The 27,286-nt window shown below is 44.2% G+C and overlaps 1 protein-coding gene across 6 annotated transcripts in view; it reads left to right on the forward strand.

Moving 5' to 3' along the window:
* The window catches only part of LOC139226750 (E3 ubiquitin-protein ligase rnf213-alpha-like), a 166,275-nt gene that overhangs the window by 133,030 nt on the left and 5,959 nt on the right, over positions 1–27,286 (forward strand). For all 6 annotated transcript variants that reach the window (XM_070857737.1, XM_070857736.1, XM_070857741.1 and 3 more), the window contains 14 exons: positions 2,386–2,640; positions 4,228–4,306; positions 6,292–6,326; positions 7,920–8,017; positions 10,281–10,437; positions 11,253–11,418; positions 13,269–13,366; positions 15,371–15,616; positions 20,151–20,283; positions 20,591–20,680; positions 22,365–22,530; positions 22,823–23,024; positions 23,101–23,178; positions 25,460–25,657. In XM_070857737.1, coding sequence (XP_070713838.1) covers positions 2,386–2,640; positions 4,228–4,306; positions 6,292–6,326; positions 7,920–8,017; positions 10,281–10,437; positions 11,253–11,418; positions 13,269–13,366; positions 15,371–15,616; positions 20,151–20,283; positions 20,591–20,680; positions 22,365–22,530; positions 22,823–23,024; positions 23,101–23,178; positions 25,460–25,657 — 2,001 coding nt within the window. The remainder of the gene's footprint in view (positions 1–2,385; positions 2,641–4,227; positions 4,307–6,291; positions 6,327–7,919; positions 8,018–10,280; positions 10,438–11,252; positions 11,419–13,268; positions 13,367–15,370; positions 15,617–20,150; positions 20,284–20,590; positions 20,681–22,364; positions 22,531–22,822; positions 23,025–23,100; positions 23,179–25,459; positions 25,658–27,286) is intronic.

Genomic DNA, 27,286 nt, shown 5'->3' on the forward strand with positions numbered 1-27,286 from the left:
CGTGCTAAAGAGCCGGCTTCAGAGTGCCTGAAGAGAGGCCCCCCTGCAAAAAAAAGAATCGGAACAAAAAACATTCCCGATACATTACTCACCCCAAATAAAGTTAAATCGCAAAAAAAAAAATCAAATTACCTCAGGCAATCATTCCTTCCCTTCGCGTCCCGGGACAGCTCTGCAGGCCAGCTTTCTCTGGCGGTGTCACTAGAGGTCGCTACGAGTGCAGCGCAAACCAAATGTTGCTTCCGTGTCGATTCTGGGGGCGTTGCACACCGGCGCTACGCTCCCGGGCGATACTCCTCAGCGCCGCCAGTATTGGCTCACTGAATTTGTCGAGCGGCGCTAATGTCGGCACTCATGGCTGCAAACCCTTTTGCACCCCTCATGAGGGGCGCTATCCAACCAAATTTATCCCCCTCTATATTTTATGTGCAGTGAAGACCTTTGCCACTGCTTGGTATCATACTCTGTGAGCTGAGGGTCTGCTGCAATTCCATGAGTTAGCACTCTGATTGTTGCTGAATGCCAATCCAAAGCATTGATCATTAAAGCTCTCTCATGACTGAGCGCTGCTGCGTAACGTTACCAAAAATCTCTGCAGACATTTGCAGCATTTTTAATGGGCTCTTTTAAAGTCCGCAGGAGGAAGTGCTGTACCATGTGACGTTTCTCTACAGTAGACGTTCCTCCATGCAGTATCAGCCGTGGCTCAGTGGGTAGCACTCTTGCCTCTGACTCAGAAGGTTGTGGGGTTCAAGTCATGCTCCAGAAATTTGAGCACAAAAATCTAGGCTGACACTGCAGTGCAGTGCTGAGGGACTGCCGCACTGTCGGAGGTGCCGTCTTTCGGATGAGATGTTAAACCAAGGCCCCATCAGCTCTCTCAGGTGGACGTAAAAGATCCCACAGCATTATTTCAGGGAAGAGCAGGGGAGTTATCCCCGGTGTCCTAGCTTAATACACATCCCTCAATCAGCAACACTAAAACAGATTATCTGGTCATTATCACATTGCTGGTTATGGGAGATTGCTGTGTGCAAATTGGCTGCCGCGTTTCCTATATTACAACAGAGATGGCACTTCACAAGTTCTTCATTGGCTGTAAAGCACTTTGGGACGTCCCGGTGGTCATGAAAGGTGCTATCGAAATGCAAGTCTTTCTTTCTTTACATTTCTGAGATAAGGGGTCGGAGTAGCACCAATAGAACAATCAGAAATATCTTATTTCAGGATGTTGTCGGAATTTCTGATGATGCCAATTTCCAACTCGCTATCCCATAACCTGACTAAAAGCAGTGATTCTGGATGATGTTAAGTTCATAAGATGCCCTAAATGCCGGTACTGGGTGCCCAGTGCTGGACAGTGCACTAATATCTCCTGCCCCAGTAATGAGTACAAAAATTCACATACAAAGAAAAATGTCATTGAAACTTCCACCACTCAGGACTGAGAATTCTTCACTTGCAGCAGCAAAGAAAGAAAGACTTGCATTTCTATAGCGCCTTTTCACCATCACCTACGTCTATAAGCACTTTGCAGCCAGTGAAGTACTTTTGGAGTGTAGTCACTGTTGTAATGTAGGAAACGCAGCAGCCAACTTGCACCCAGCAAGCTCCCACAAACAGCAATGTGATAATGATCAGATAATCTGTTTTTGTTCTGTTGATTGAGGGATAAATATTGGCCAGGACACCGGGGATAACTCCCCTGCCCTTCTTCGAAATAGTGCCATGGGATCCTTTACGTCCACCTGAGAGAGCAGACAGGGCTTCGGTTTAACGTTTAAAATTCTGACGGGTTTAGACAGGTTAGATGCAGGAAGAATGTTCCCAATGTTGGGGAAGTCCAGAACCAGGGGTCACAGTCTAAGGATAAGGGGTACGCCATTTAGGACCGAGATGAGGAGAAACTTCTTCACCCAGAGAGTGATGAACCTGTGGAATTCTCTACCACAGAAAGTAGTTGAGGCCAATTCACTAAATATATTCAAAAAGGAGTTAGATATAGTCCTTACTACTAGGGGGATCAAGGGGTGTGGCGAGAAAGCAGGAATGGGGTACTGAAGTTTCATGTTCAGCCATGAACTCATTGAATGGCGGTGCAGGCTCGAAGGGCCGAATGGCCTACTCCTGCACCTATTTTCTATGTTTCTATGTTTCGACAGTGCAGCATTCCCTCAGCACTGCACTGCAGTGTCAGCAGAGATTTTTTTTTTATGTGCTCAAAGTCCCCGGAGTGGGACTTGAACCCACAACCTTCTGACTCAGAGGCGAGTGTGCTGCCCACTGAGCCACAGCTGGCAGAAAGGGATTAACAGCCTAGTTTGTAAATTAGAAAATAAACTGTGGTTCCTATGTGTTCAGTTTGTAAAATATCTTGTCTTTCAGTCAATCGACATGTTGCAGAAATTTATTAAGGATAGTAAAATCTTTGAGGCTCCAGCCCTGAAAGATTTCTGCACGGCTTTGGTGAAGAATGAACTCGGAAGCCCAGAATCTTCCCTGCGGATCGCACCAGACCAGCTAAACCAACGGCGCATCCTGGTTGAAATAATAGTTCACGCAGCCTTGGTGTTCATCTGTGGAACAAATGCTTTGTCTTCACCGCTCCGCAATATTGCATTCAACTCTGCCAAAGTAAAGGTGAGGAAACCACAGACACGCAGTCCCTGTATCAGGAATTTTCCACCAATATCCTGGTTTATGCACCTGGTCATCCAGTTCCCCCTGACTCTTCACACAGTAAATTAAGCCCGTGATTAATGTTTATGCTTCCTTGAAAAGGGAAAATTTGCAGGGCGATGGGAAAAGAACAGGGGATTGGGACTAATTGGATAGCTCTTTCAAAAAGCCGCCAGAGGCACGAAGAGCCGAATGGCCTGCTTCTGTGCTGTATGATTCTAAGTGCGTATAATAAGATTATCATTAACCTGGTGGCTTTACCTCACCTTAGATACATAAGTTGCATACATCCTTTTTGCCTATCCTGTCCTGAAAAGGATTTCAGTGCTTGAGGTCTGTGATTCTTGGTATTAACAGTATAAGAACATAAGAACTAGGAGCAGGAGTAGACCCTGCGGCCCCTCGAGCCTCCGTCGCCATTCAATAAGATCTTGGCTGATCATCGACTTCAAACTTCACTTTCCCCCCTGATCTCCATATCCCTTGATTCCTCTCGACTCCAAAAATCTATCGATCTCAGCCTTGAATATATTCAGAGACTCTGCATCCACAGCCCTCTTGGGCCGATAATTCCAAAGATTCACAACCCTCTGAGTGAAGAAATTCCTCCTCCTCATCTTTGTCTCAAATGGCCTACCCCTTACCCTGAGACTGTGCCCCCGAGTTTCAGACACTCCAGCCTGGGGAAACAACCTCTTGGCATCTACCCTGTTAGTCCCTTTCAAAATCTTGCATGTTTCAATGAGATCTTAACTCCAGAGAATATAGGCCCATTCTACATAATCTCTCATCATAAGACAGCCCTCTCATCCCAGGAATCAAAATGCAATGCTACAACACTAAGCATTCTTCGGCTAAAGTGAAGGACTATTTATTCCTTAATCTCTCTTCCTGTCATTTATAAGTGTGGACTCCACTGCCAATGTTTCATTAGTGCACTTCCTCCCTTAGTAGGATCGCAATCTGCATCACATAATTCTCCATGGCTGCCATAAAAGTGACTTCATGATTGGGAGTGACTAGTCCTGATCATTTTTCCTCTTACACTCACCTCTGCCCCACCCGCCCGACAAACACAGGTTCATATTAATCGAACAGTAAAGAGGGGCATTGGTATCGGTTTAGTACCAGTCTGCCAGCAGGCAGTGAGGGGGTTCACCATTCTGTTCCACTCAAGGTTGAGGACTTGTGATAATGTGTTGCATACCCAAGCTCCAAGAATAATGAAATAATGATATTACCTGATTTAGCAGCAGTGCTAGCTTCTGTTTGATTGCCAAGATAATGAAACTCAGTAAAGTGTTCCAACGTCCCAAGAAAGCTCCTACAGCTCTAAATAGCTTCTCCAAATTGTTGACATTTTGGCACTGGGCCTATACCTGGGACAAGAGTGAGAATGCCAGAGTTTGGGATTCAGTGGAACTGAACTCTTGTGACTTGGATTTTTATCTGAATCTTCAGAAGAGAAAATAGTGATACTGATGAAACATCTCTACAGTAATAGGTGACCTACTGTGACAGTGCTTACTTTTCTTGTTTAATTTTTAGAACGCTTACTTACCAACCATGCCAGAAGATCTTCAGAGTGAAGTCAGGCGTGTGATTTCAGGGAGAGGGTTGTGGTACAGTAAGTGTTTTAGGCATCCCTATGTCTTTAAATGTTAGTAATTTCCATACCAAAGGATCAAATTTGCATGTGAAATTTTTAAACTTGTGCTTTGTAAATGTACCTCAAATGTACATTTATTCTCGAAGAGCAATGTTTCACTCTTCATAATACATGATGAGGCTAGATTTTCCTTGTCCTTACAAATGCCAAGGTACCTTGCATGCCACAAGCGCGCATCAGAAAGTTCTAAGTCCACTGTCTGGATTGTACGAATGTTGAAATCAGTGTACAGAAAGTCACAGGCAGAGGCATTTACAGTGTGTGAGTTGCCCCACCGTGTACGAGGTCTTGGAAAATCTATGTTACAAATAATTGTTGGTCAGGTAGATTTGATATGTTTTATTTTACTTTTGTTCATTTTTAGTTCTGGAATGCGCTGCCTGAAAGGGCGGTGGGAGCAGATTCAACAGTGACTTTCAAAAGGGAATTGGATAAATACTTAAAAAGGAAACATTTGCAAGGCAAGGAGGAAAGAGCAGGGCAGTGGGACTAATTGGAAAGTTCTTTCAAAGTACAGCACAGGCAAGACGGGCTGAATGGCCTCCTGTGCTGTATGATTCGATATATATTCTTCATCTATTGCACTCCATGTACTTAGCTGTTGGGCAATTAAATGAATCGATTGGCAAGCTGTTCTGAATCAATGGTTCAGGCCTCCACCTGTTCTCTTCCTGCCGCCTCCCGCCCAATTAAAATCACTCACATCTAAGAATATCCATGTTGGATTTATTTTAATTCCATAATTGCCCTTGAGAAGCTGCCTTCTTGAATCGCTGTAGCCCGTGTGCTAAAGATACTCCCACAGTGCTGTTAGGGAGGGAGTTCCAGGATTTTGACCCAGCAACGATGAAGGAACGGTGATATATTTCCAAGTCAGGATGGTGTGTGACTTGGAGTTGATGGCGTTCCCACGCACCTGCTCCCTTGTCCTTCGAGGTGGTAGTGATCTCAGGTTTGGGACAAGAGCAGAACAACAAGTAAACTAGTTTTAGATAAAGATGAAATTTTTCTAATTTTTGTCCTTGCTGCACTCCGAACTTTGGGCCCAAGTTTCGGGTGGAGCTGCTCCTATTTTTTTGGAGCAACTAGTTTCGTTTGGAGTATCAAAGAAATCGCAATTCTCGGCATTTAGTTTGCTCCAGTTCGAATGAGTTTGTTTAGTTTCATTTTAGTTCCGTTTTTTTTTCAAAAGGGAGCATTACCAGCCACTTATGCCTGTTTTGCAAGTTTAGGCAGTGAAAAGTTACTCCAAACTAATTTAGAATGGAGTAAGTGTTGACTTTTGTACGCTCAGAAAAACCTTGCGTACACTTTAGAATTAGGCGTAGGTAGCCAGAGATAGGGGGAGGAAGGGAAGTTAGAGGAAAGTTAGGGGATTTTCCAAAGCATTAAACATTTCACTTTTAAAAATAAAGAACCATCATCAATCATAAATGATAAATAAATCAATAAATAAAAATTTAAAAATCATTCAATAAATCAATAAATAAAAAATAAAAAGTTCCCACCTCACCTACCCTTTCGGGAGCCTGGCCAGGACTTGGGACTGCGTGCTGCAGGCTGGAAATCAGCACTCTGCCTGTTCCGGGAGCCCATTCGGCCAGGGCTAGGGGCTGCGTGCTTCGGGCCCCTCCCACACAGCCAGCAGCACACGCACACAGAATCTGGGGGCCAGGAGCCACTGCACATGCGCACAGACTCCACTGCGCACGCACTCAGCTGCCGGCACTCTTTTTGGCCCAGGGCTGTAGCTCCGCCCCCCTGGTGTTGTGCTGCGTCGCGCTGACTGCTGAACAGGCCTGCTGCACTCGGAGAATCGCGAGGTAAATTTTTGGCGCGCTTTTCATTCTACAAAATAGACGGGCCTCTCGGCGGTGCGCCGTTCTAGCGGATATCAGAAACTTGGGCCCAATGTAACTCCCATTTTCTGTATTTCAATGCAGCCTGCCGCTGTGGTCAACTTTTTGGAGTTGGTGAGGTAAGAATCCATATTTGTTATTTTAAGTTCAAGTATTTATATAAGATTTCACTCCATTTGTTAATTGAAAATAACCGTTGCACTCCCTTTACACTTTGCATTACGTCAATGTTAAAGGATTAAATCGTCAGTCATTACTTGCTATAGTTTTTTTTAATGAGGCTATGTACACAATATACTTCTCTCCACAAGTTCGATACTGAATGAACATTGACACTCATTAGGTTCATGGTTGGACCATGGATGGTTGCTCTTGGTGCTGCTCCACAGTTAATCCTCCAGGGGGCACACTTTAACAGAAAGGGATGGAAACTGACCCCAGCAGACTAAAAGAAACACAATGAGAAAATTCTAGTGAGGTTTCCGTAGGGGCTAAGATTCAAGCATTTGTCTTCTAAATCTCATTTATAATGGGACCTGCTGTAGCAATCCTGGCTTAGCACTCTTGCTCCATTGAACTATCCCATCTATACTGCAATGCTGATCCATTAACAAAGAGCCAGAGAAACAAGCCTGCCTGTGGCTATCTGCGACCTTTCTCCCATGTCCCGTTCCCACTCCCATCTATCTGTCTGCTTCACAGGGACTTGAGCACATAAATCTAGGTTGACACTCCAGTGCAGTGCTGAGGGAGCGCTGCACTGTCGGAGGTGCCGTCTTCTGGATGAGACGTTAAACCGAGATCCCGTCTGCTCTCTCGGGTGAACGTCAAAGATCCCGTGGCACTATTTCGAAGAAGAGCAGGGGAGTTATCCCCGGTGTCCTGGCCAATATTTATCCCTCAATCAACACAACAAAAACAGATTATCTGGTCATAATCACATTGCTGTTTGTAGAAGCTTGCTGTGCGCAAGTTGGCTGCCGTGTTTCCCACATTACAACAGTGACTACACTCCAAAAGTACGTCATTGGCTGTAAAGCGCTTTGAGACGTCTGGTGGTCGTGAAAGGCGCTATATAAATGCAAGTCTTTCTTTCTTAGTATCTGATCATTCTCCTGTGCACTGGTCTAAACACTGGCCTCAGTGAGTTCAGATTAAGCTGAAGCCCCTGTTTTCTGAGTAGCAGGGTTCCTGGAGTGTTGCTCTGGGTTTTGCCCTGCCAGGTTAAATCCTATGATCCACCCAAGACAGGAGGGCCCGCTACTTCAGACTGCACCATTTAGTGACTTGCCCAAAGAGAGACAAAATTTGACATGGATTCAAACTCACTTCCCTCTGTGTCGGAAGTCCACGACTTTAATGCTAGATCCAGAAAGTCACATGCCCACTTAAGCATTTACAGGTCATTCTGTTTCTTTTCCTCTGTGTGTGTGTGTGTGTGTTTTTCCCTTCGTCCCGTTCCTTGTTACGTGCTGATCATCGGTAATGTCTTCCAGTGTTGTCACAGGGCCTGCAACCAAAACTTTCACTTGTCACATTTGGTGCCTGACCTTCCGAATGTTTCCTCGATTGTCTGTTTTAGTTTCAGATGTCCAGCAACTACAGTTTTCGGCCAGTTGCCTCGGAGCAGTTATTGCATGTTGCAGCTTAGCTGTTCCTCGTGGTGAAAGGAGTCAAGCTGATAACTAACTAAGCAATTGTTTAATTGACAGTGTGGGAAACCGATGCAGACTGCTCAGTGCCTTGGTTGTGGCGCAGTGATTGGTGGAAACCAACACACACCTGTTGCTGGAGTTACTATTTCGCAAGAGTATGTATATTTTTATTTGATCATTTTAACAGCTTTGAAAAGAAAGATAATTGCATTTATATAGCACCTTTCACAACCACTGGATGTCCCAAAGCCTTTACAGTCAATTAAGTATTTTTTGAAGTGCAGTCGCTGTTGTCAGTCATCAATCATCAGCAATCCGTTGAAATCGAGGAAGACTTGCTTCCACTCTAAAAGTGAGTTCTCAGGTGACTGTGCAGTCCAATACAGTCTCTGTCGCAGATGGCACAGACAATTGTTGAAGGAAAGGGTGGGTGGGGAGTCTGATATGTCGCACCCTCCTTCCGCTGCCTGCGTTTGCTTTCTGCATGCTCTCGGCGATGAGACTCGAGGGGCTCAGCGCCCTCCCGGATGCTCTTCCTCCACTCAAGGCGGTCTTTGGCCAGGGACTCCCAGGTGTCGGTGACGATGTTGCACTTTAACAAGGAGGCTTTGAGGGTGACCTTGAAATGTTTCCTCTGCCCACCTGGGGATCACCTGCCATGTAGGAGATCCGAGTGGAGCGCTTGCTTTGGGAGTCTTGTGCCGGGCATGCGGACAATGTGGCCCGCCCAACGGAGCTGGCCGAGTATGTTGTGATATACTGTTGTAATATAGAAAACACAGCAGCCAATTTGAGCACAGCCAGCTCCCACAAACAGCAATGGATTAATGACCGCATAATCCCTTTTTTTTTAAAGTGATGTTGATTGAGTGATAAATACTGGCCAAGACACTGTGGAAAGCTCCCCTGTTCTTCTTCAAAATAGTGTCACGGGATCTTTTACATCCACCTGAGAGAGCAGATGGGCCTCGGTTTAAAGCCTCATCTGAAAGACGGCACCTCAGCTGGTGCAGTGTTCCCTCACCACTGCACTGGAATGTCAGCCTAGATTTTTGTGCTCAAGTCTCTGGAATGGGACTTGAACCCACTACCTTTTGATACCAACTGAACCACAGCTGACACCTTGTTTATAAACTGTGAACCTGCCCAATACAAATGGTGGTTGCACTGACACAAACTGGTTGTACAAAGCCATGGCGAAGTACAGTGTGAATGCCAATCGAGCAGGTCCCCCCCGGCCATCATCTCTGTCCCCTATCCTTACCCCGTCTCCATCCCTCACCCCCATCCCCCTCACTACCTTTTCAATTGGTAGTAGTAGGAAAACTGGAGAAAGATTGCAAAGTGCCGCAGAACAGTGGGACCTGGGGGTACTTGTGCATGAAACACAAAAGGTTAGTATGCAGGTACAGCAAGTGATCAGGGAGGCCAATGGTATCTTGGCCTTTATTACAAAGGGGATGGAGTATAAAAGCAGGGAAGTCTTGCTGCAGCTATATAAGATATTGGTGAGGCCACACCTGGAATACTGCGTGCAGTTTTGGTTTTCATATTTACAAAAGGATATACTTGCTTTGGAGGCAGTTCAGAGAAAGTTCACTAGGTTGATTCCGGGGGTGAGGGGGGGGTTGACTTATGAGGAAAAGTTGAGTAGGTTGGGCCTCTACTCATTGGAATTCAGACGAATGAGAGGTGATCTTATCGAGACGAATAAGATTATGAGAGGGCTTGACAAGGTGGATGCAGAGAGGATGTTTTCACTGATGGGGGAGACTAGAACTAGAGGGCACGATCTTAAGGGGCCGCCCATTTAAAACAGAGATGAGGAGAAATTTCTTCTCTGCGGGTTGGAAATCTGTGGAATTCGCTGCCTCAGAGAGCTGTGGAAGCTGGGACTTGAAAACATTTAAGACAGAAATAGACGGTTTCTTAATCGATAAGGGAATAAGGGGTTATGGAGAACGGGCAGGGAAGTGGAGCTGAGTCCATGATCAGATCAGCCACAATCTTATTGAATGGCGGAGCAGGCTCGAGGGGCCGTATGGCCTACTCCTGCTCCTATTTCTTATGTTATATAAGGCTGAGGGAAGGAGGCTGGACAATCTCACAACTGATCAGCCACCAACTTTGTAGTTTACATTTACAAAAACTCTGTATAGGAGAAAGGAAGGCAGACACCGGCCTTATCTCCAGCTCTAATTTTAGAGGGAAGAAAGATGTGGGAAATTCTGCTGCATGGTGAGGTACTGCTGACTATTAAAAGTGGCAGTGCAGTGCCAGCAGACGCGAGCGGTTTTGAATGAAATCTGGACTGACCCCAGACAGCAATTAAAATTTAGGCTGGTGCTGGAAGTCACTTCAGATCGATTCCTGTGGCAGAGCAGAACTCGGCTCAGCTGGCCTATGTTTCCTTTCTAGTCACAGGGATGAAACTCAGCCCGGTCACATCTTGGGATCTGTCTCAAGGAGAAATCAAGTTGTTGCACCCGACCGACAGATGACTCCTGTTGCTTTCTTGTTACTGCGAGCACTGACACACGTGTCACTGATGCTTGGGACAATTCATCATCAGCAGGTAACTGGTTCTTCTTTATGAAATTATAAATCATTTGAGCCTGAACATATTACTGTGCAATAATAGCATATTAATACCTATAATCAATAATATATTTAAAAAATCGCACTTCCTGTCATTGTAAAGTCCTCGGTCCACACTTGTGACAGAAACTGCCTAAAATGTGTCACTCTGTAATTGCACACTTCCCCCAATAGAGATGCTGTAGCGCCACCACTGACGGGAGGGTGCAATTACAGCAGGACATGTTTACTACAACAGTTTCATTATTCCAGATTCCAGTATTCGCAATATTTTACTTTTGTCCATTATCCCCTTCTGCTCTAACCCTGCTTTAATTAATAACTATACCTGATCTTGACTCTCTGTGTTCAACGCCATGGGAGAGCAAATAGTATTCATGTAAAATCTTTTCTTCACTCTTTTGGGTCTTTTTTTCATTCTTTTCAAATAAATGGCTAATGCCTCCACCAAAACTTCGGACAAGAGAATTTCACATGAATGTGTTAAGTGCTCAAATGTTATTATCGCACAGTATACTTTCCAAGCTATCATTTTTAATCTGTCATCTACAATAGCGTCTAACTGCAATGATATGATGGCCACGGAATGTGACCACAGCAGAGTAATAATTTGTCATTTAAAATGTATGGGGTTTGGTGGAGGTTTTTAAATCTCCTGTCATTCAAAGGCATAGACGGATGTGATTAAATCCCCATGTTGAAAAGGTAAACAATTGAAAACTCTTGCTTTATGAAAACATTTTATGGAATATTAAAACCGCCAAAATTCTGTCAATTTATTTTTTGATGCAGATCATTGGAGAAATGATTAAGCCACGGGTACAGAATGTATCAGAGTTTTTATGGCAGCATCTTGAAAAAGATCTAGATCAGCTTGGAAAGTCCCTGGGGAAGAATATTGACGACACAGCCACCTGTATTCACCTGGTTATTGACAATCTGCTGAATCTGCCTCAAGGTAACGTGGGGTGTCTTGCGCACTACCTGGAACTCTTTGCTCAAGCCATCAATCAATTGCAATAGGTGCTGGACACATGGGAAGAGCCCTCAAAAATATTTTGACTTGTCCTGTCCCTTTAAAGAATAGTCTTTTCATTTGCAGCCTTTGGTTTTTTTGGGGCGTTTGGTTTTATTTTATGCAAGCTATAATTACTGTTTTTATTAAAATACCGATACTCAGTTTGTTCATTTTCTCACGAGAGTGATCGTCAAAGATTTAAATCCGTTTGATTAAAAGTAGAGTGTAAACAGCACTCTGAAGGAGAGAGTGATGTGCAGCGCACTCAAACCCTCCACCCCCCCACCCCCGAAATTTGCAGAGTAACAGGGTGTGTCCACGATAAACAAGCATTTGGTGCTGGGGGGCATCTGGGGTGCCCCCAGCAGAAGTTACCCAAATGGGACATACTTGCACCAAAAGTGGTGTCCAGTTCAACCTCCGACTTTGGAACAGGTCACCTGTAGTGTGGAGGTTTGGCACAGCATTGGGAGACTCACCCTTGGCCCCATCCCTTCTGACACAGGTCCCCAGGTAAGAGGCAGACAGAGGCTCCGTCCCCTACTAGCCATCACAGGAGCCTCCGCAAACCAGCATCACCACGGAGGAATTTCAGCCCCATGGTATTTATATATGGAGGTTTATCTCAAATTATAATGGCTTAACCTGATTGAAACAGTTTAATGTGGACACACTGCATGTGGCAAAATGTTGCTCTGTTTATACAGCTTGTGTGCAGCTTGGAAAACGTAAAACTTTTTTAATTCCATAGACTGACACGGTGCATAGAAACTAGGTGCAGGAGTAGGCCATTCGGCCATTCGGCCCTTCGAGCCTGCACCGCCATTCAATGAGTTCATGGCTGAACATGCAACTTCAGTACCCCATTCCTGCTTTCTCGCCATACCCCTTGATCCCCCTAGTAGTAAGGACTACATCTAACTCCTTTTTGAATATATTTAGTGAATTGGCCTCAACAACTTTCTGTGGTAGAGAATTCCACAGGTTCACCACTCTCTGGGTGAAAAAGTTTCTCCTCATCTCGGTCCTAAATGGCTTACCCCTTATCCTTAGACTGTGACCCTTGGTTCTGGTCTTCCCCAACATTGGGACCATTCTTCCTGCATCTAACCTGTCTAAACCCGTCAGAATTTTAAACGTTTCTATGAGATCCCCTCTCATTCTTCTGAACTCTAGTGAATACAAGCCCAGTTGATCCAGTCTTTGTTGATATGTCAGTCCTGCCATCCCGGGAATCAGTCTGGTGAACCTTCGCTGCACTTTCACAAATATTCTTGTCATTCATAAGTCACTCTCTAACACCTTTTGTTTCTGCAAGTCTGCGGTTTGATTTATTTATTGCCATAATATGTACGGTTTACAACTTAGAAACTATTAACCAAAAGGACAGTTGTTCCCCAAGTGTTGTTCAATAATAATTAATAGAGGGGGTAGGTTATCAGTCCCTGGGAAATGAATATACATGGTTGTAATATATGCACCTGTGAGTATACTCACAGGTTTGTCGAGCTGTTGCATTGTGAGTGGCTTAGCCAGTCATGTGATGTTCACAAGACTCAATAAAACCCCAGCCAGTTGGGTCCAGGTCATCCACGATGAGCTATGCAGCTGTGAGCCCAATGGATGAACTGGTAATATGTAGAGTGATTGTTAAACCTTTGTTAATAAATTAACTAGTTCTTCATAGCAATGTGTTGCTATGAATTCCTAAGCAAAGAACCCATGAAGAAAATACATGGCAATGGTGAACTTTAAACTGAATTTTATTCTTTGTGACATTATTTTCCCAGCTCGCACAGTAAAGTACGATGAATACTTGTCCACAAAGCAAGCTAGAAATGCATGGGAGAGCCAGTTCATCGAAGCTCTTATTTCTCCATTGTTAAAGGTTAGTTGAATTACTGTATGAGGTGTTCCTTTCTCATGCCCACATCCCACATGTCTGGTAAATGTGCTCATCATTGCAACACTGTTTTCATCATTTGGACTTTTGGAACTATTTTCAGTTGCTAAAGTGCAGCTAGTAGCATCAACATTTCCTCACACGCAAATCATTGAGTGCTTTGAAGCAAGGATGAAAAGGTGGGGGAGGAACATGTGAAAAGTGGAGAAGGCATGGTGAGGCTAGGATGTGTAGTCAAAGGCACGATCGCAGAGGAACACTTTGAGGAGGATTTTGAATGCAAAATTCATTGTTTTAAAATTAGCCTCAGCTGGCTGCATCTTTAAAGGAATCACTTTTTCAGTAAGTTGGCCACCTTGGCTCAATGGTAGCACTCTTGCCAGCAGGTTGTGGGTTCAAGCCCCACTTCAGAGTCATGGCCACATAATCTAGGCTGACACCTCAGAGCAGTGCTATGGGGGTACTGCCTTTTGGATCATATGTTAAACTGAGGTAAAAATAGAAAATGCTGGAAATATTCAGTGGGTCAGGCAGCATCTGTGGCGAGAGAAACAGAGTTAACGTTTCAGGTTGATGACCCTTTGTCATAACTGTTAAACTGAGGCCCTGTCTGCTCTCTTATATTGACATAAAAGATCCCATGGCAAAATTCGAAGATCAGTCCTCGCCAATATTTATCCCTCAACCAACATCACTAAAACAGATTAACTGGTCATTTATCTCATTGACCTTGGTGTGAGTGAATTGGCTGCCATTTTTGTCTTTAATACAATAGTGCCTATGCTTCAAAAATGTCTTAATTGGCTGTGAAGTACTTTGGGATGTCCCGAGGACGTGAAAGGTGCTATATAAATGTATATTCTTTTGTCTCTGTAAGACAGAATGGTCAGAACACATAACTAACCAGATCCATCCACATATTTGATGTGAGTTGGCCAGCTTTCATTAGTGACATTGGAGGAAATTAATGAGGTCAAAGATTGCTTGGGCAAGTCTCTCTTCAAAATATTAATATTAACAAGGATATAGACTGGGGAACCAGATTAACTGGGGGGTGATTTTCATCTTCATGGCTTGGGCAGTAAACTGTGGGAGCAGATTGTCTGCCCATTATAGAATCCACTTGACTTGAGTTTCCATTGATTTCAATGGTTTGCCACCCAAGCAGTGAAGCTGAAGATTACCCACTTTGTCTCTGATGTCTGAACCATCAAAACAGTTATTGTCTCAACATTACCATCTGTGATATGAATGGCTTTTCGATGGCATAAATCACCTGCTTGCTCAACGTTAGTTCTGAATTGACATCTGGGGTCCATGTGGTTGCCTCGGAATCATGCCACACTCATTCAACATTTCATCGTGAAGTCTACAGCTCTTTTATCCAAAATCATGTAAGGAACTGTGTAGGAAGTACATTCTAAAAAAGAGCATGGCACCCTGAGGATTGATTCTATGTTGATTGTACGTTTAGTTTCTGCATATGATTTTACATGTAAATAAATCTAACTGTTATTTTTAGCCTGTACACATTGACCTGAAAGTGTGAGATTTATCACTTAATGGATAAGAGCAGATCAGAATGTGCTAGACAACCCACGTGATCTCCATTGCCATAATTAGGGATAATTATTCATCCTGGACATGCTATGTCAGATACTGCAGGCACAGGGAGAAGAATTATCAGTTTGTAGGATATTTAGACTGCTTTCGTCAACAACTTTTTTTTGCTGTGAACCCAAGATATAAGTGTTGGGAGAAAGGAGAAACCATGACACTGCTGAATTTTATTTTATTTGATGTTTTTTTTAATTCTATTTAAATGAGTTAAAAAACCTACTCACCAAGCAGTAAGTGATTATTAAAATGTCCCCCCACCCCCCCCCCCCGCCCCAAAACTATTCACACTTCTATCCTGTGGCATACTGGTGAACATTTAAGTTATGGAGCTGGTAAACAAGGAAGCTTTCCCGTTTTTCTAATTCGCAGGAGCTTGATAAAAGGTTATCGGATGTCGCAAACCATATGAGTTCTGATGAGAGAATCGGTGGGAGTCTCGTTGTTAAAATGCTGTATGGAGACCCATCGGATTTGCTGACCTTTCCTCGTGACATTTTGGACTGTTCTTCTGCCTGGAAATGTCAGCGGCGAACATGTGTAGAGAGCTTTACTCACGTTGTAGAGCAAAAGAATGGAAAGAAACTGACGCCTATCCTGTGGCAGTTTCTTCAAAAGGTATTATTAAGTGTTGTTAAGCAGTGACCCTTTATCAGCAGACTAGATCTTAACATAATGTGCCCTCTGTAATATGGAGTTCCATTGACATAATCATGAGGGGAGTGTTCCCAGTGAGAACGAAAGAGCAACAGAATATTTAAGCAGCAGAAATGTATTTATGTGGCCGAAACAGTTGAATACCAGTCAGAAACAGGTCCACCTCTTAAAGGATTACAGAGTATCAGTTCACCACACACGCCGCCAACCTATTCCAGGGGTCCACTATTCTCTGGGAAAAAAAGAACCATCTAATTGCCAAACTAGTTCTGCCATCGTGTAATCTGTAACCATGGTCACCTGGTCTTCCCTAACCTATCCAGTTTAAATAATTAGTCCACATTAACATAATCTAGCCCCTTCGTTATTTTATAAACCTCAATCAAATTGCCACTGCGTCATCACTTTGCTAAAGTATACAGACCCAGCTCTTTGAGCCTATCGGGATAAATAAGATGTTTTAGACTGGGGCTTAATTTTGTGGCCCTCTCCTACCCTTTCCGAAGGCTCAATATTTCCCACCACATGGGGAGACCAAAATTGGACAGTGTTCTAACCGAAGCCTAACCAAGGTCTTGTACAAGGACAACATGACACGCTTTGTTTTGCATTGATTTTTCTTGTGAATACAACCTCGAACTCTGCTTTAGCAGTAACTTCACAGCGCTGGTCATGAATCTTGAGAGATATGCACTATAACACTCTGATCTCTCTCTTTCACCACTAGGTTCAATTCTGTTCCCTGCAGGGTGTATGTATATTTAGCATTGGACCTGCAACGGGCATAACCCGACATAATTCAAAAGTTAAACATAATTTTTCAAACACAGGCCCATTCCCTTAACACATCCTCGTTGGCATCAGCTCACTGGGCACAGATTTGAGATTGAACATTCACCTGCCTGGCCTCAATCATTCAGCTACTCACTTCATAAACTCGCCAACCAATCAAAAAGAAGAAGGTGGTGTAATATATCTTTTTTGTTATTGGATTTTCTGTGTTTGTCAGTTACTGACTTTAGAGGTAAAACAGTGTATTTGTCAATGTGACTGTTAGGCTGTGCATTAATTACAATACAGAGTATTTTATTGTGTTTACAAAATATACAAGCCAATAAATGTCATGTAAAAAAGTTATAGGCATACTTAAGGATCCCAAAATGTCCTTGATGTCATTGCTGTGTTAACATTTCCAGTCTTGTTATCGCTTAAGCATGTCAGTCCTGCCTACTGCTAGCTTGGCTGCTGTTTTAAACTCATTAAACACACCACCCTGTACAGAGCACATTGAGGTGCTCCGACAATGAGGGGGTCCATTTTTACTTCCGGATAGGAACGCAGTCTAGCAATCGACCGTCCCATCTGGGAGTGGTTCTGGGGAGTCGCGGGTGTATTTAACGGCTAGGCCTCATTAGCATGCTTTGCGACTTCCCCCTAAACAGCCTAGAAGCAGCTGCCCAGCCGTTACAATTGGGGCACTCGGAGGCCGGGGACCCGGGGTAATGGTCTCCGGCACAAGGTAATTACAGCCGAGTGCGTGGGAAGGAGGATCGTAGTCTGGGGCATGGGAGGCCCAAGATCTCCTTTTTGGGATTTTCCTGCCCCAGGCTTTCCTCTTGTTCACACGCCTCCTGGAGCACAAGGTGTTATCTCTGTAACTATGTAATACTTGCCACCAGAGGGCACGACTGTTGGAGTCCTAATGGTCACCTGCACAAACGTGCAGGGCCAGTATAAAAGGTTGGCTGCCATGTTGTTTAGGCATCTGGAGATGTAATAAAGAAGACTACGGTCACACTAAGTTTAGCTCAGAGTACTCAGCCTCGTGGAGTTCTTCCATACACAACACAAGGGAACTTGTAAAAAGAAATGTAAAAGTTTACACTTACCTAGGCCTCTGCTGGCCCTGCATCCAGATCCCAACAGCTTTGGGTTGGCGAGGAAGCAAATAATGCTTCCTCCCTCAGGCCTCAGATAAAAATAGCAGGCAGGCCCCAACAATGTTATCGGAGCCTGATCTGCATATTTAAAGGAAGGAGCCCACTGGCTCAAGGCGGGTGCAGATCGGGCAGGAACAGAAAGGGTAAGTGCCCCTTTCCATTTACGCTGCCCCGCCTGTCCAGTTTCTGTCTGGCAGGGTGTGTTAAAAATCGATGCCGATGTCTCAGTGCCAAGCAAAACATTCCTAGCTTCTCACCCATGCTTCTCTCCCCTCTATCTGTGTTCCCTTGTGTCAGCTGCGGCTCAATGGGTAGCACTCTCGCCTCTGAGTCAGAAGGTTGTGGGTTCCAGTCCCACTCCAGCAGCTTGAGCACTAAAAATGAGTGCTGCACTGTCGGAGGTACTGTCTTTCGGATGTGATGTTTATAGGAGCTTGCTTGTGCACAAATTGGCTGCCACGTTTCCCACAATGACTACCAATTTCCCACAATGACAAATGCCACCAAGCTCATGGTCTACAGGGCTGTAGTAATACCTGCCCTCCTGTATAGGTCAGAGACATGGACCATGTATAGCAGACACCTCAAGTTGCTGGAGAAATATCACCAACGATGTCTCCGCAAGATCCTACAAATCCCCTGGGAGGACAGGTGCACCAACATCAGTGTCCTCATCCAGGCTAACATCCCCCAGCATTGAAGCACTGACCACACTCGATCAGCTCCGCTGGGCAGGCCACATAGTTCGTATGCCAGACACGAGACTCCCAAAGCAAGCGCTCTACTCGGAGTTCCTTCACGGCAAACGAGCCAAAGGTGGGCAGCAAAAACGCTGCAAGGACACCCTCAAAGCCTCCCTGATAAAGTGCGACATCCCCACTGACACCTGGGAGTCCCTGACCTAAGACCGCCCTAAGTAGAGGAAGTGCATCAGAGAGGGCGCTGAGCACCTCGAGTCTCAACGCCGAGAGCATGCAGAAATCAAGCGCAGGCAGCGGAAAGAGCGTGCGGCACACCTGTCCCACCCACCCCTTCCCTCAACGACTATCTGTCCTACCTGTGACAGAGTCTGTGGCTCTCGTATTGGACTGTTCACCAACCAAAGAACTCACTTCAGGAGTGGAAGCAAGTCTTCCTCGATTATGGCGGACTGCCTATGATGATGATGATGACACTCCAAAAGTACTTAATTGGCTGTAAAGCGCTTTGAAACGTCTGGTGGTCGTGAAAAGCGCTATATAAATCCAAGTAACATGTATTAAACTAGGTCTTGGAGGTTGTGGACAGTAGGCCTGTCTCTCAATATTTTTTTTAAAGAATCCTCAAATTGGGGATTCAGTTCTTACTAGGTTTAAAAAAAGTTAATTTTGTGTGCTGAAAAATGCAACTTTATGCAGCACCAGTTCTCCCTGAATTGCTGTATATACATAAATTGCATCATGCTTTTTTACTCTTGTGACTTTCATTAAGCTTCCCCAATTTCAAATTGAAGATGTTTAAAAGGTCCCCTGAGTCAGCTCATTTTAAAAAGTAATATTTCCAATAGGTAGTGGAGCATTTTTTTATAAATTAATTCACGGGATGTGGCCATCGCTGGGAAGGCCAGCATTTATTGTCCACCTCTAGTCGCCCTTGAGAAGGTGGTGGTGAGCCGCCTTCTTGAACCGCTGCAGTCCTTGTGGTGAAGTTGCTCCTACAGTGCTGTTAGGGAGAGTTCCAGGATTTTGACCCAGCGACGATGAAGGAACGGCGATATATTTCCAAGTCAGAATGGTGTGTAACTTGGAGGGGAACTTTCAGGTGATGGTGTTCCCATGCGCCTGCTGCTGCTGCCCTTGTCCTTCTAGATAGTAGAGGTCGCGGGTTTGGGAGGTGCTGTCGAAGAAGCCTTGGCGAGTTGCTGAAGTGCATCTTGTAGATGGTACATACTGCAGCCACGGTGCATTTAACACTTAGCCCTCTAACCCGTTTATTCGGTGTTACATAACGGTTTTGCTAACTGGTAGAGAGAAGCAAGACTCGCAGCTTCTGGAAAAATGGTGACTGTAATGTATGCACCTGTGAGTATGCTCACAGGTTTGTAGAGCTGTTGATCCACCGGTACGCTCGCAGCCTTCCGCGAGAGGTGGGCACCCCCGGCAACCAAATTTAAATTTGATCCATTAATGCAAAAATTGGTTTAATTTGATGGTTTTAGTGTCCCTTTTAAGGGGGCACTTGATTTATAGTTTTCACTTAAAATAGTGTAGAGCTGTTGAGTTGGGAGTGGCTTAGCCAGTCGTGGTGTTCACAAGACTCAATAAAATCCCAGCCAGTTGGGTTCAGGGGATCCACGACGAGGCATGTGGTTGTGAGCCTAGTGGATAAACTAGTAATGTATAGTGTGATTGTTAAACCTTTGCTAATAAACCAACTCATTTTTAATAGCAATGTGTTGCTATGAATTCTTAAGCAAAGAACCCATGAAGCAAATACCTTACAGTGATATATGACAATTAATGGCTTAACTTGATTGCTTTACATAATGATAAACATCCTTGCTTTTTTTTTTATAGGAGTGTCATATAAGGATGCTTAAGCATCTACCTGATCTTTTTGGACTTCAGTATGAGTTAATCAGGATATTTCAAACTGCCTCAGATGTGAAACCAAAGACCATTTCTCAGTTCCTTCAGCAAATGACATCAGGTAACATGTTACTTTTTAATTCTAGCAGTTTTGACCTGTGAACAAGATATGCCGACATATTGCTGTGAAAGCAGTGGGAGTGTATGACAGTACGCTGTGCAAGAAATTGAAATTATTTGACCAAATAAGCTTGTGTTGTTTCTAATCTACGTGACAGTTGTCTCTGAAATGCCTAAAAGAAGGGAAACTAAGGAGAGGCATAGATAGAAAGGAAGTAAAGGGCAATTCATTATAAATACGTGACAGTGGTGTTAAAAATCTGTTTAAAGACACTTGGCTTATTCTTGTTTTGTTTTTGTGTTTATAGATCAACAGGGCCAAAAACATAACTTTGAGAAAAGGATCAAGATTTTCTTGCAGCTCTGGAATGAACTGGGTTCATTATTGGCAAAAAACAGTGAGTGTAACATAACTGTTGGATCCAATTTCCATTGGATACGTTTTCCTTTTGGATCCATGTTATTTAGTAACAGTGTTCTTGAATAGCTGTGGTTTCTGACCATTTCTCACAACAGTCTTCCACTTGCCAATGCACCAGAGGCTCCAGAATTTCACACAGCCTCTGAGGCTGTTGCTTAAACCTCAGAGTGCTTCCTGTGTCCATGCCACAGCATGCATCATGTTGGAATTTTCTGACGTTAAGTGCTCCTCCCACACATGATTTGACTGAAGGAGATCACACATGGAGCGTGGCTTGGCCCAGTGCAAGACAAACGGATATATACCCATAGTGTACAGCAGGGCTGCCTGCATGTCATGCTGTGAATCAAGTCATTGAAGCCATCATAGGGTCAGGTGGTCCAGCTTAACTGGGATTCTGTAGTAGACTATTGAAGTGCAGTTAAGTGAAAAATGGGGAACCTTTTTCTTAGCGGATTTATAGTAAGCTTTTTGACTCAGAGGAAGTGCTGGCCACTTAAAAGTTAGAATATTTACACAGGAAAATGTGCTGCACGGTTGAATATGAAAAAGCTGTCTAGTGCAGGCAAATATCCCTGTCATTTAGACCAGTGTTGTACACCATGCAGTACACTCCCTTCGTCGCGCCATGCTGGTATTTTCCCAGCCCCTTCTTGTTAAGTCAGGAATCAGCCCATTCCGTTTTTTTGAACTACTTCAATCTAGTTCACATTCATTGCACAAAGTAGCAGTTTGTCTCATCGGTAGCAGACCCTATTTGAGGTTGCTACTCACAGTTGCACTGAGCTCAGTTGAAAATAGTGTCTGCTAGTTCTCTCCTGCTTCCATACAATTACTGTAGTAGTATTTCAGCTATCACTTTCGCCTCAGTGCTGCAAGGGAGTTGAGTAAGCTCAGCCATGCAGAGTGTATATATCTCAGTTGTTGAGTTTAACTTATCTCTGGTCTTTCAAATAATCAGGATCAAGTGCAAACCAATATGGTGGGTATATTGCATTTAATGAGAGTTTAAGACCGAATATAACACACTAGTTATACAGCAAAAACATACGACTATGACAAGTAGCTGGTACCAGACCCAATCGGACAGTAACAGCTGGCATGAGCAAACAGCTCTTCTCTCTCTTCTTGAACTACCCAAGAGTGTTCGACCGAATCCACCCTTAGGGGTCCTTATTTCACCGTCTGTGCTAAGGGCTCTTTGGGTCTTCCTTTTATTCTCTTTTTAGGGATGAGCCTGGGGTAGAATATTAACAACACCATTTAACCTATGGAGGATCCCCTTAAAATAAGGTGCCCAATGGTATGTCAAGTTCTTTGTTTAAGTCATGGGAAAAGGCCAATCGTCCTGTTATCTCCCACCTTTCAGGGGCTTTCTGTAATTGACCAATCATGGCCTTACAGCAGGTTGAGGACTGTCTCATCCGGTCCTTTCCTCCCAAGGCTAGAGTTTCTCATTCCCATTTTCCAGGAAAACTTAACTAAAGCAGTTCCAGTAAAACATAACTTATACATTAACCCCTTACTTGTCTTGAGCTTTAATACAATCATTTAAACACTGTGTTATTCACGTCACAGTTTCATTTGCATGACCATATATTTTTAGGTATTCCTAATTTCTAACACAGTTTCAGTTATCTTTTCAAATTCTTGTTTTCCAGATCTGGGAATTCCAAAAGAGCTGCATCAGAAGGACTTAACTTTTGAAAGTCCCATTGAAGTTTTGTTGCCTCAACAACAGGGTCCAGGTCTTTGTGTCACTGCACTCAGCAAATTTCTCATTGGGATTCAAAATGATCTCATTGGGGCCATTAGTGATCGCAAAAAGTAAGCAATCTCCTGCTTTTTTTTAATGTGAATGCTTCAAGGCGAGGAACTGTAGTGCTAAGATAAAGGAAATCTTCCTGCTTTGCACCCTGTCAGGGAATCTTATGTGTCACAGATCAGATGCAATGCTTAACTAATATCTCCTCGATAGTGTGTCTCAACCAATTAAGTTCAGTCATTACTGTGTTTCCATTAGAGTTATCATTTGCTTATTTAGTATTTCGGAGTGATATTATTTGGTATATTTATTGAGGTATAATTTATAGGTTATATCCCATTTTTTTTCTGGTAGATCTTCCATCAGCCCAGAAGAGATATCAGATGCGCATCTGATTCTCTGTGACCCTGATAAAGATTTCATTCCACTTGTTCTCTCAAACTGCCAGTACTCCCTGGAAAAAGGACAGGAGACATTGCCCGAGTATGATATTGAAAACATTGAGCGGCAGCTGATACGACAGTTCCTGAAAGGGAAACCATCCATAGTTGACTCTGTAAGTATGCCTTTTGAAGAATCTTTTACATTTACAGTGAACAGGAGCAATTAACATTGACATTTTTCTTTTACAGAAAATTCCCAAGTTTGTCGGGAGGCATGAAAGAGATTATTCGAGCATCTTTATGGAACTGAAAGCGAAGATATCTCAGGTGAATTCCTTATTGATTTCTTGATGACTATTTTGTATTGATGACCTCTGGTTATGCTGTTTGCCACAAGTGGAAACATTCTTTGACATTAAAATTGCAGGTCAAAATTTACTATTTAAATTTGTGTTTTAAAATAGTTTTATTGTAGATCTAGACAAGTAGATTCTCCCTAAAGTGGGGCCGCCTGCTATAGTATAGTGTCCCATCTAATGGCTCAAATCAGACTGAGAGAACACTTGCAAGTGATAGGCAAAAATGCAGCATTTTAACACTTCCCTGTACAAGTATAAGATTATTTTTGGTCAGAAAATTACACACAAAAAACCAATAAATGACTGATGAAAATAAATGCCTCTTGAGGGAAGTTTACAGTTGTATATTCATATGTTCATATGTACCTATTTGGGGGGGGGGGGGGGAGCGGGAAATAGGGTTAGGGTCGATTTTCATCTTCAGTGTACATCTGTGGGCGAAGCGATTGCAATGATCGCCCGATATCGCCAGTGAGGGACCTGAAACATATCAATGGCTGGGCCTCATTTACATTCAGCTGGTGAGCTGCCAGTACATTCTGAGTGCTGATAGGTAGTCGCTATTTTTGTGTGGGGGCGGGGTGGGAGGGGGTGGCTGGGGTGTGCAGAGAGAGGCCAAGAAATCAGGAGCCATCCACATTCACAGGCCTGCAGCACGAGTTTAAAGGGGGGAGGGCTAGGATAATCGGGGCGGGTGGGGAGTCATTATTCAGGGGGGGGTGGTGGGGGGATTAGCGGCAAGGCACAGGGAGAGCAATGATGCACATCCTGGTGCCCAAAAAGTGCCAAATAAATGATTTTTTATCATCCCCAGAGCCACTTCTGGTCATTCCTCTCAGGGACGCAGTTTCTGGCCAGTTCCCGCTGTGCAATTCCAGCACTCAGCAGGCGAGCACTTAAATGTTCCAAAATGGCGCCAGGGTCCTCACGAATAATGAGGCTCTCGCCTTGTGAGGCAGGAATGTGGTCACCTAAATCAAAGGCCCGCAGGAAGTCAGTGGGAAGTTTAATTTTGGTCTCTCTGCCGCCCCATTCCCACTGAGACACAGGACAATGCAAAGATCAACATCAGGGCCACTACATTTTAGTAGAAAGGATTGCCATCTGCAGTGGTTTAAAAGGCAGACAATTGATTTTATGTTTGTAATTTTGACTCGTTTAGCCTGGAGACTGTATATTGCTCGCCCCACTCTAAGAAAAACAACCACTGACCATCATGTTGAGGCACCAATGGCACATTTCTGTGCTGCTGTTCCATCTTCGCAATCTCTGTTTTATGTTCTCGATGGAATAAATTAACAATTTTTATTTAATAACACATTGCTCCAGGAATCAAGTGCGTGAAAAGTTTGCTGCACATCCTATTGTGTTGTTCCAATACTTAGTTACGACCACCGAATGTAACTAACCGAGACTGACCCACTAACAATGTAGTGGCCAAACTGGAGAACAGCAATATAATGCAATGCGTCTGTTGGCCTGCCAGCCTTTAAGGGACATTTTAAGGTGTTGAACTACAGACCCATAAGTAATGGGACCTGGATCTCTTGGACAAGTGGAATGATCTGTCTTGTCTCTGCAGAACTGTGAGGTCGGAATAGGTTTGGGCCTCAACAACCAGCTTCAGCTCCCTAGAGCTCCCAAAATTCTTACATCTCTGTCACCATCCTCCATCTCTGCCTGTAGCCAAGTTTCGTTCAACCACTTGTCTGACCACCTCTTCTTACTCACCTTGTGATTGTCTCCCTCTGGTTGGGTGTTGAAAGTTCAGCAGTTCTGGCTGCTCGATTCTAAAACAGTATCACTGCAGTCTGGGGAACAGTCGTGGAGAGGGGCGCAGTCATAGGCGGTCCCTCGAACGAGGATGACTTGCTTCCACATGGGTTCGCAGATGTTTCAATGAAGAACCTGCTATTCCAGTCCTGAACTCGAGTTGAGGGGGTGGAACATGCCTGTGCGTGGATTTTTTTTTAAACGTGTGGTGACCGTTGCACATTCGCCACCACACGGGCTCGACAGAGCTAGGCCTTTATCCAGTGGCAAGGGTTAACCAGGATGACTAACCTGGTCATCCAGGTTAGCTCTGCTGCACGGAAATACAGATCTACCAAACCTCATCCAGTACCAGCACAAGTATCAATAAAGCATCATTACTCACCGTTTGCCTGCAATTCTGCCAATTCGTATGAAAATAAATCGAGGGGAAGGATATTTATTCATCTGTTAATAGATTCTTTCCTTCTGTTTAGGAAAAATTGCCGCTTTCCGTCTGCACCACAGTCACAACAGTGCTGAAATCCTACAGTGACATTTGTGATGCCCTGTATATCATTGAGATTGTAGTTAGATTCCTCGCTGCTGCAGGAGGAGTCCCAGACAACCAGCTTCTTTCCTATCTCAAAGATACTTTACAGATGGATTGGCGAGTGTTGGCCTGTGTCAGCAAGGTCAGTTTTCATGGCTATTAACACAATCACTATCTGGAAAAGGTTGCTTGGGCTTGCATGAGATAAACACTTACTCTCCAGCAGGGTATCAATATTTGTCTTTTCACCTTCAAATTATCATTCTTGCTGTTTCTTATCATCAGCTTCGTTTATAGCCTTTCTTTGCTGTTTCATTGAGTGAATTTCCGAACTCGGCTCGAACTGTGCAGTGTTTGGATTAGTTTGGCACAGTCCCGAGTGTATGGTTGCAATGTGCTCCCACCTCATTCAGCTGGGTGCTCTCTCTTCCCATCCTCCCATTTGTTCACTCTGCCTAACCTAGTGCTGTCCAATAAGAATTGCTGACGAGTCACAGGTGTGGCTACGGTGACACCGTTTCAGCCGCATGCACTGATTTTAGTAAATAACGCCTTACACACAATACAGGTAGACGCACTTCAGGGTATATTTACAGAACAAACATCTGCCACTTTTCAGTCACCAAGGAAGTAAAGCAATCACAATGATCAAAGTAAACTCGCATGCTCCACTTTTCATCAAACCGGTTTATCAACAAACACAAAATGTTAGAGTACACATGCATACACCATGTGAATATGAGTACTGAGGTCACATGAATCTGTAGCATGAGATCTGCAGTTATTTGTCAATGACACCACACATAATAGCCCAATTTTCTCCAAACCCTTTTTTGGCGCACTTATCTTAAATGTACCGACTTTGCGAACTGGAAACGGCGCCGAGAAAAAAGTGGCCCCGTCCTGTCCGCTCTGCCGAGTTTCCGGTGTCCCAGCGTGGCGTAGATAGTGAAGTGGGGGGGCGGAGCAACAGGCCAGCGCAGAAAACACTGCCGGCAGCTGTGCGCATGCGCAGAGAAGTCTGCACGCATGCTCCTCGCCCTCCCAGCATGTCCTTCGGGCTGTGAGCAGGACCAATGCTCACAGCCTCTATCCCCGGCCGAAGGGATGCCCCCGATGTTCGCCGCACCCTATCCCCAGCCGAGTGGCCTCCCACGCCGGCTGGCCGGCCTGCTGAGTTCCCGGGCCCAGGTACAACTTCAGTTTTATTTTTTATTTATTGATGGCTGTGTTTTGTTTAGTGAAAAGAGTTTTGATTGAGGGGGGGCGGTGGGGGGAGGGGGCAGAGGAGGAGAGTTTTGCGGGGGTGGAGAGAAAGAGTCTTTTGATGGGGGGGAGGGGACTTTAAAATAAACTTGATTCTGGCATAAAGGTAGGATTTCTATTTTTTATTTGTTATTGATTGATTGCTTATTACTTTTTGTGGTTTAGTGCTTTGTAAGTCGGTGCAGGTCCTCAGCTTCCTTCTATTTTTTATTTGTTAACTAATTGCTTATTACTTTTTGCCCTTTGTTTTGTGCTTTGTAAGTCTTGGTGCTTTAAATGTACTAACCTGCGCCGAATTCTTAACTGCCCGCAAGGTTTTTCAGAGCTGGCCACATACGCTGACCTAAGTCGATTTGGAGTAAGTTTTTGCTGGCCAAAGTGGCATAAATGGCCAAAACTGGCGTAAGCGTCTGTGAACGCCCCCTTTTGAAAAAAAAAACTGAACTAAAAAATCGTACCTAAGTACTTACTCTGGAGCAAATATTTGGGGGAAAATGACATTTTT

The sequence above is a fragment of the Pristiophorus japonicus genome, chromosome 16 (genome assembly GCF_044704955.1).
Source record: "Pristiophorus japonicus isolate sPriJap1 chromosome 16, sPriJap1.hap1, whole genome shotgun sequence".
In the NCBI taxonomy this organism is placed as follows: domain Eukaryota; kingdom Metazoa; phylum Chordata; class Chondrichthyes; family Pristiophoridae; genus Pristiophorus; species Pristiophorus japonicus.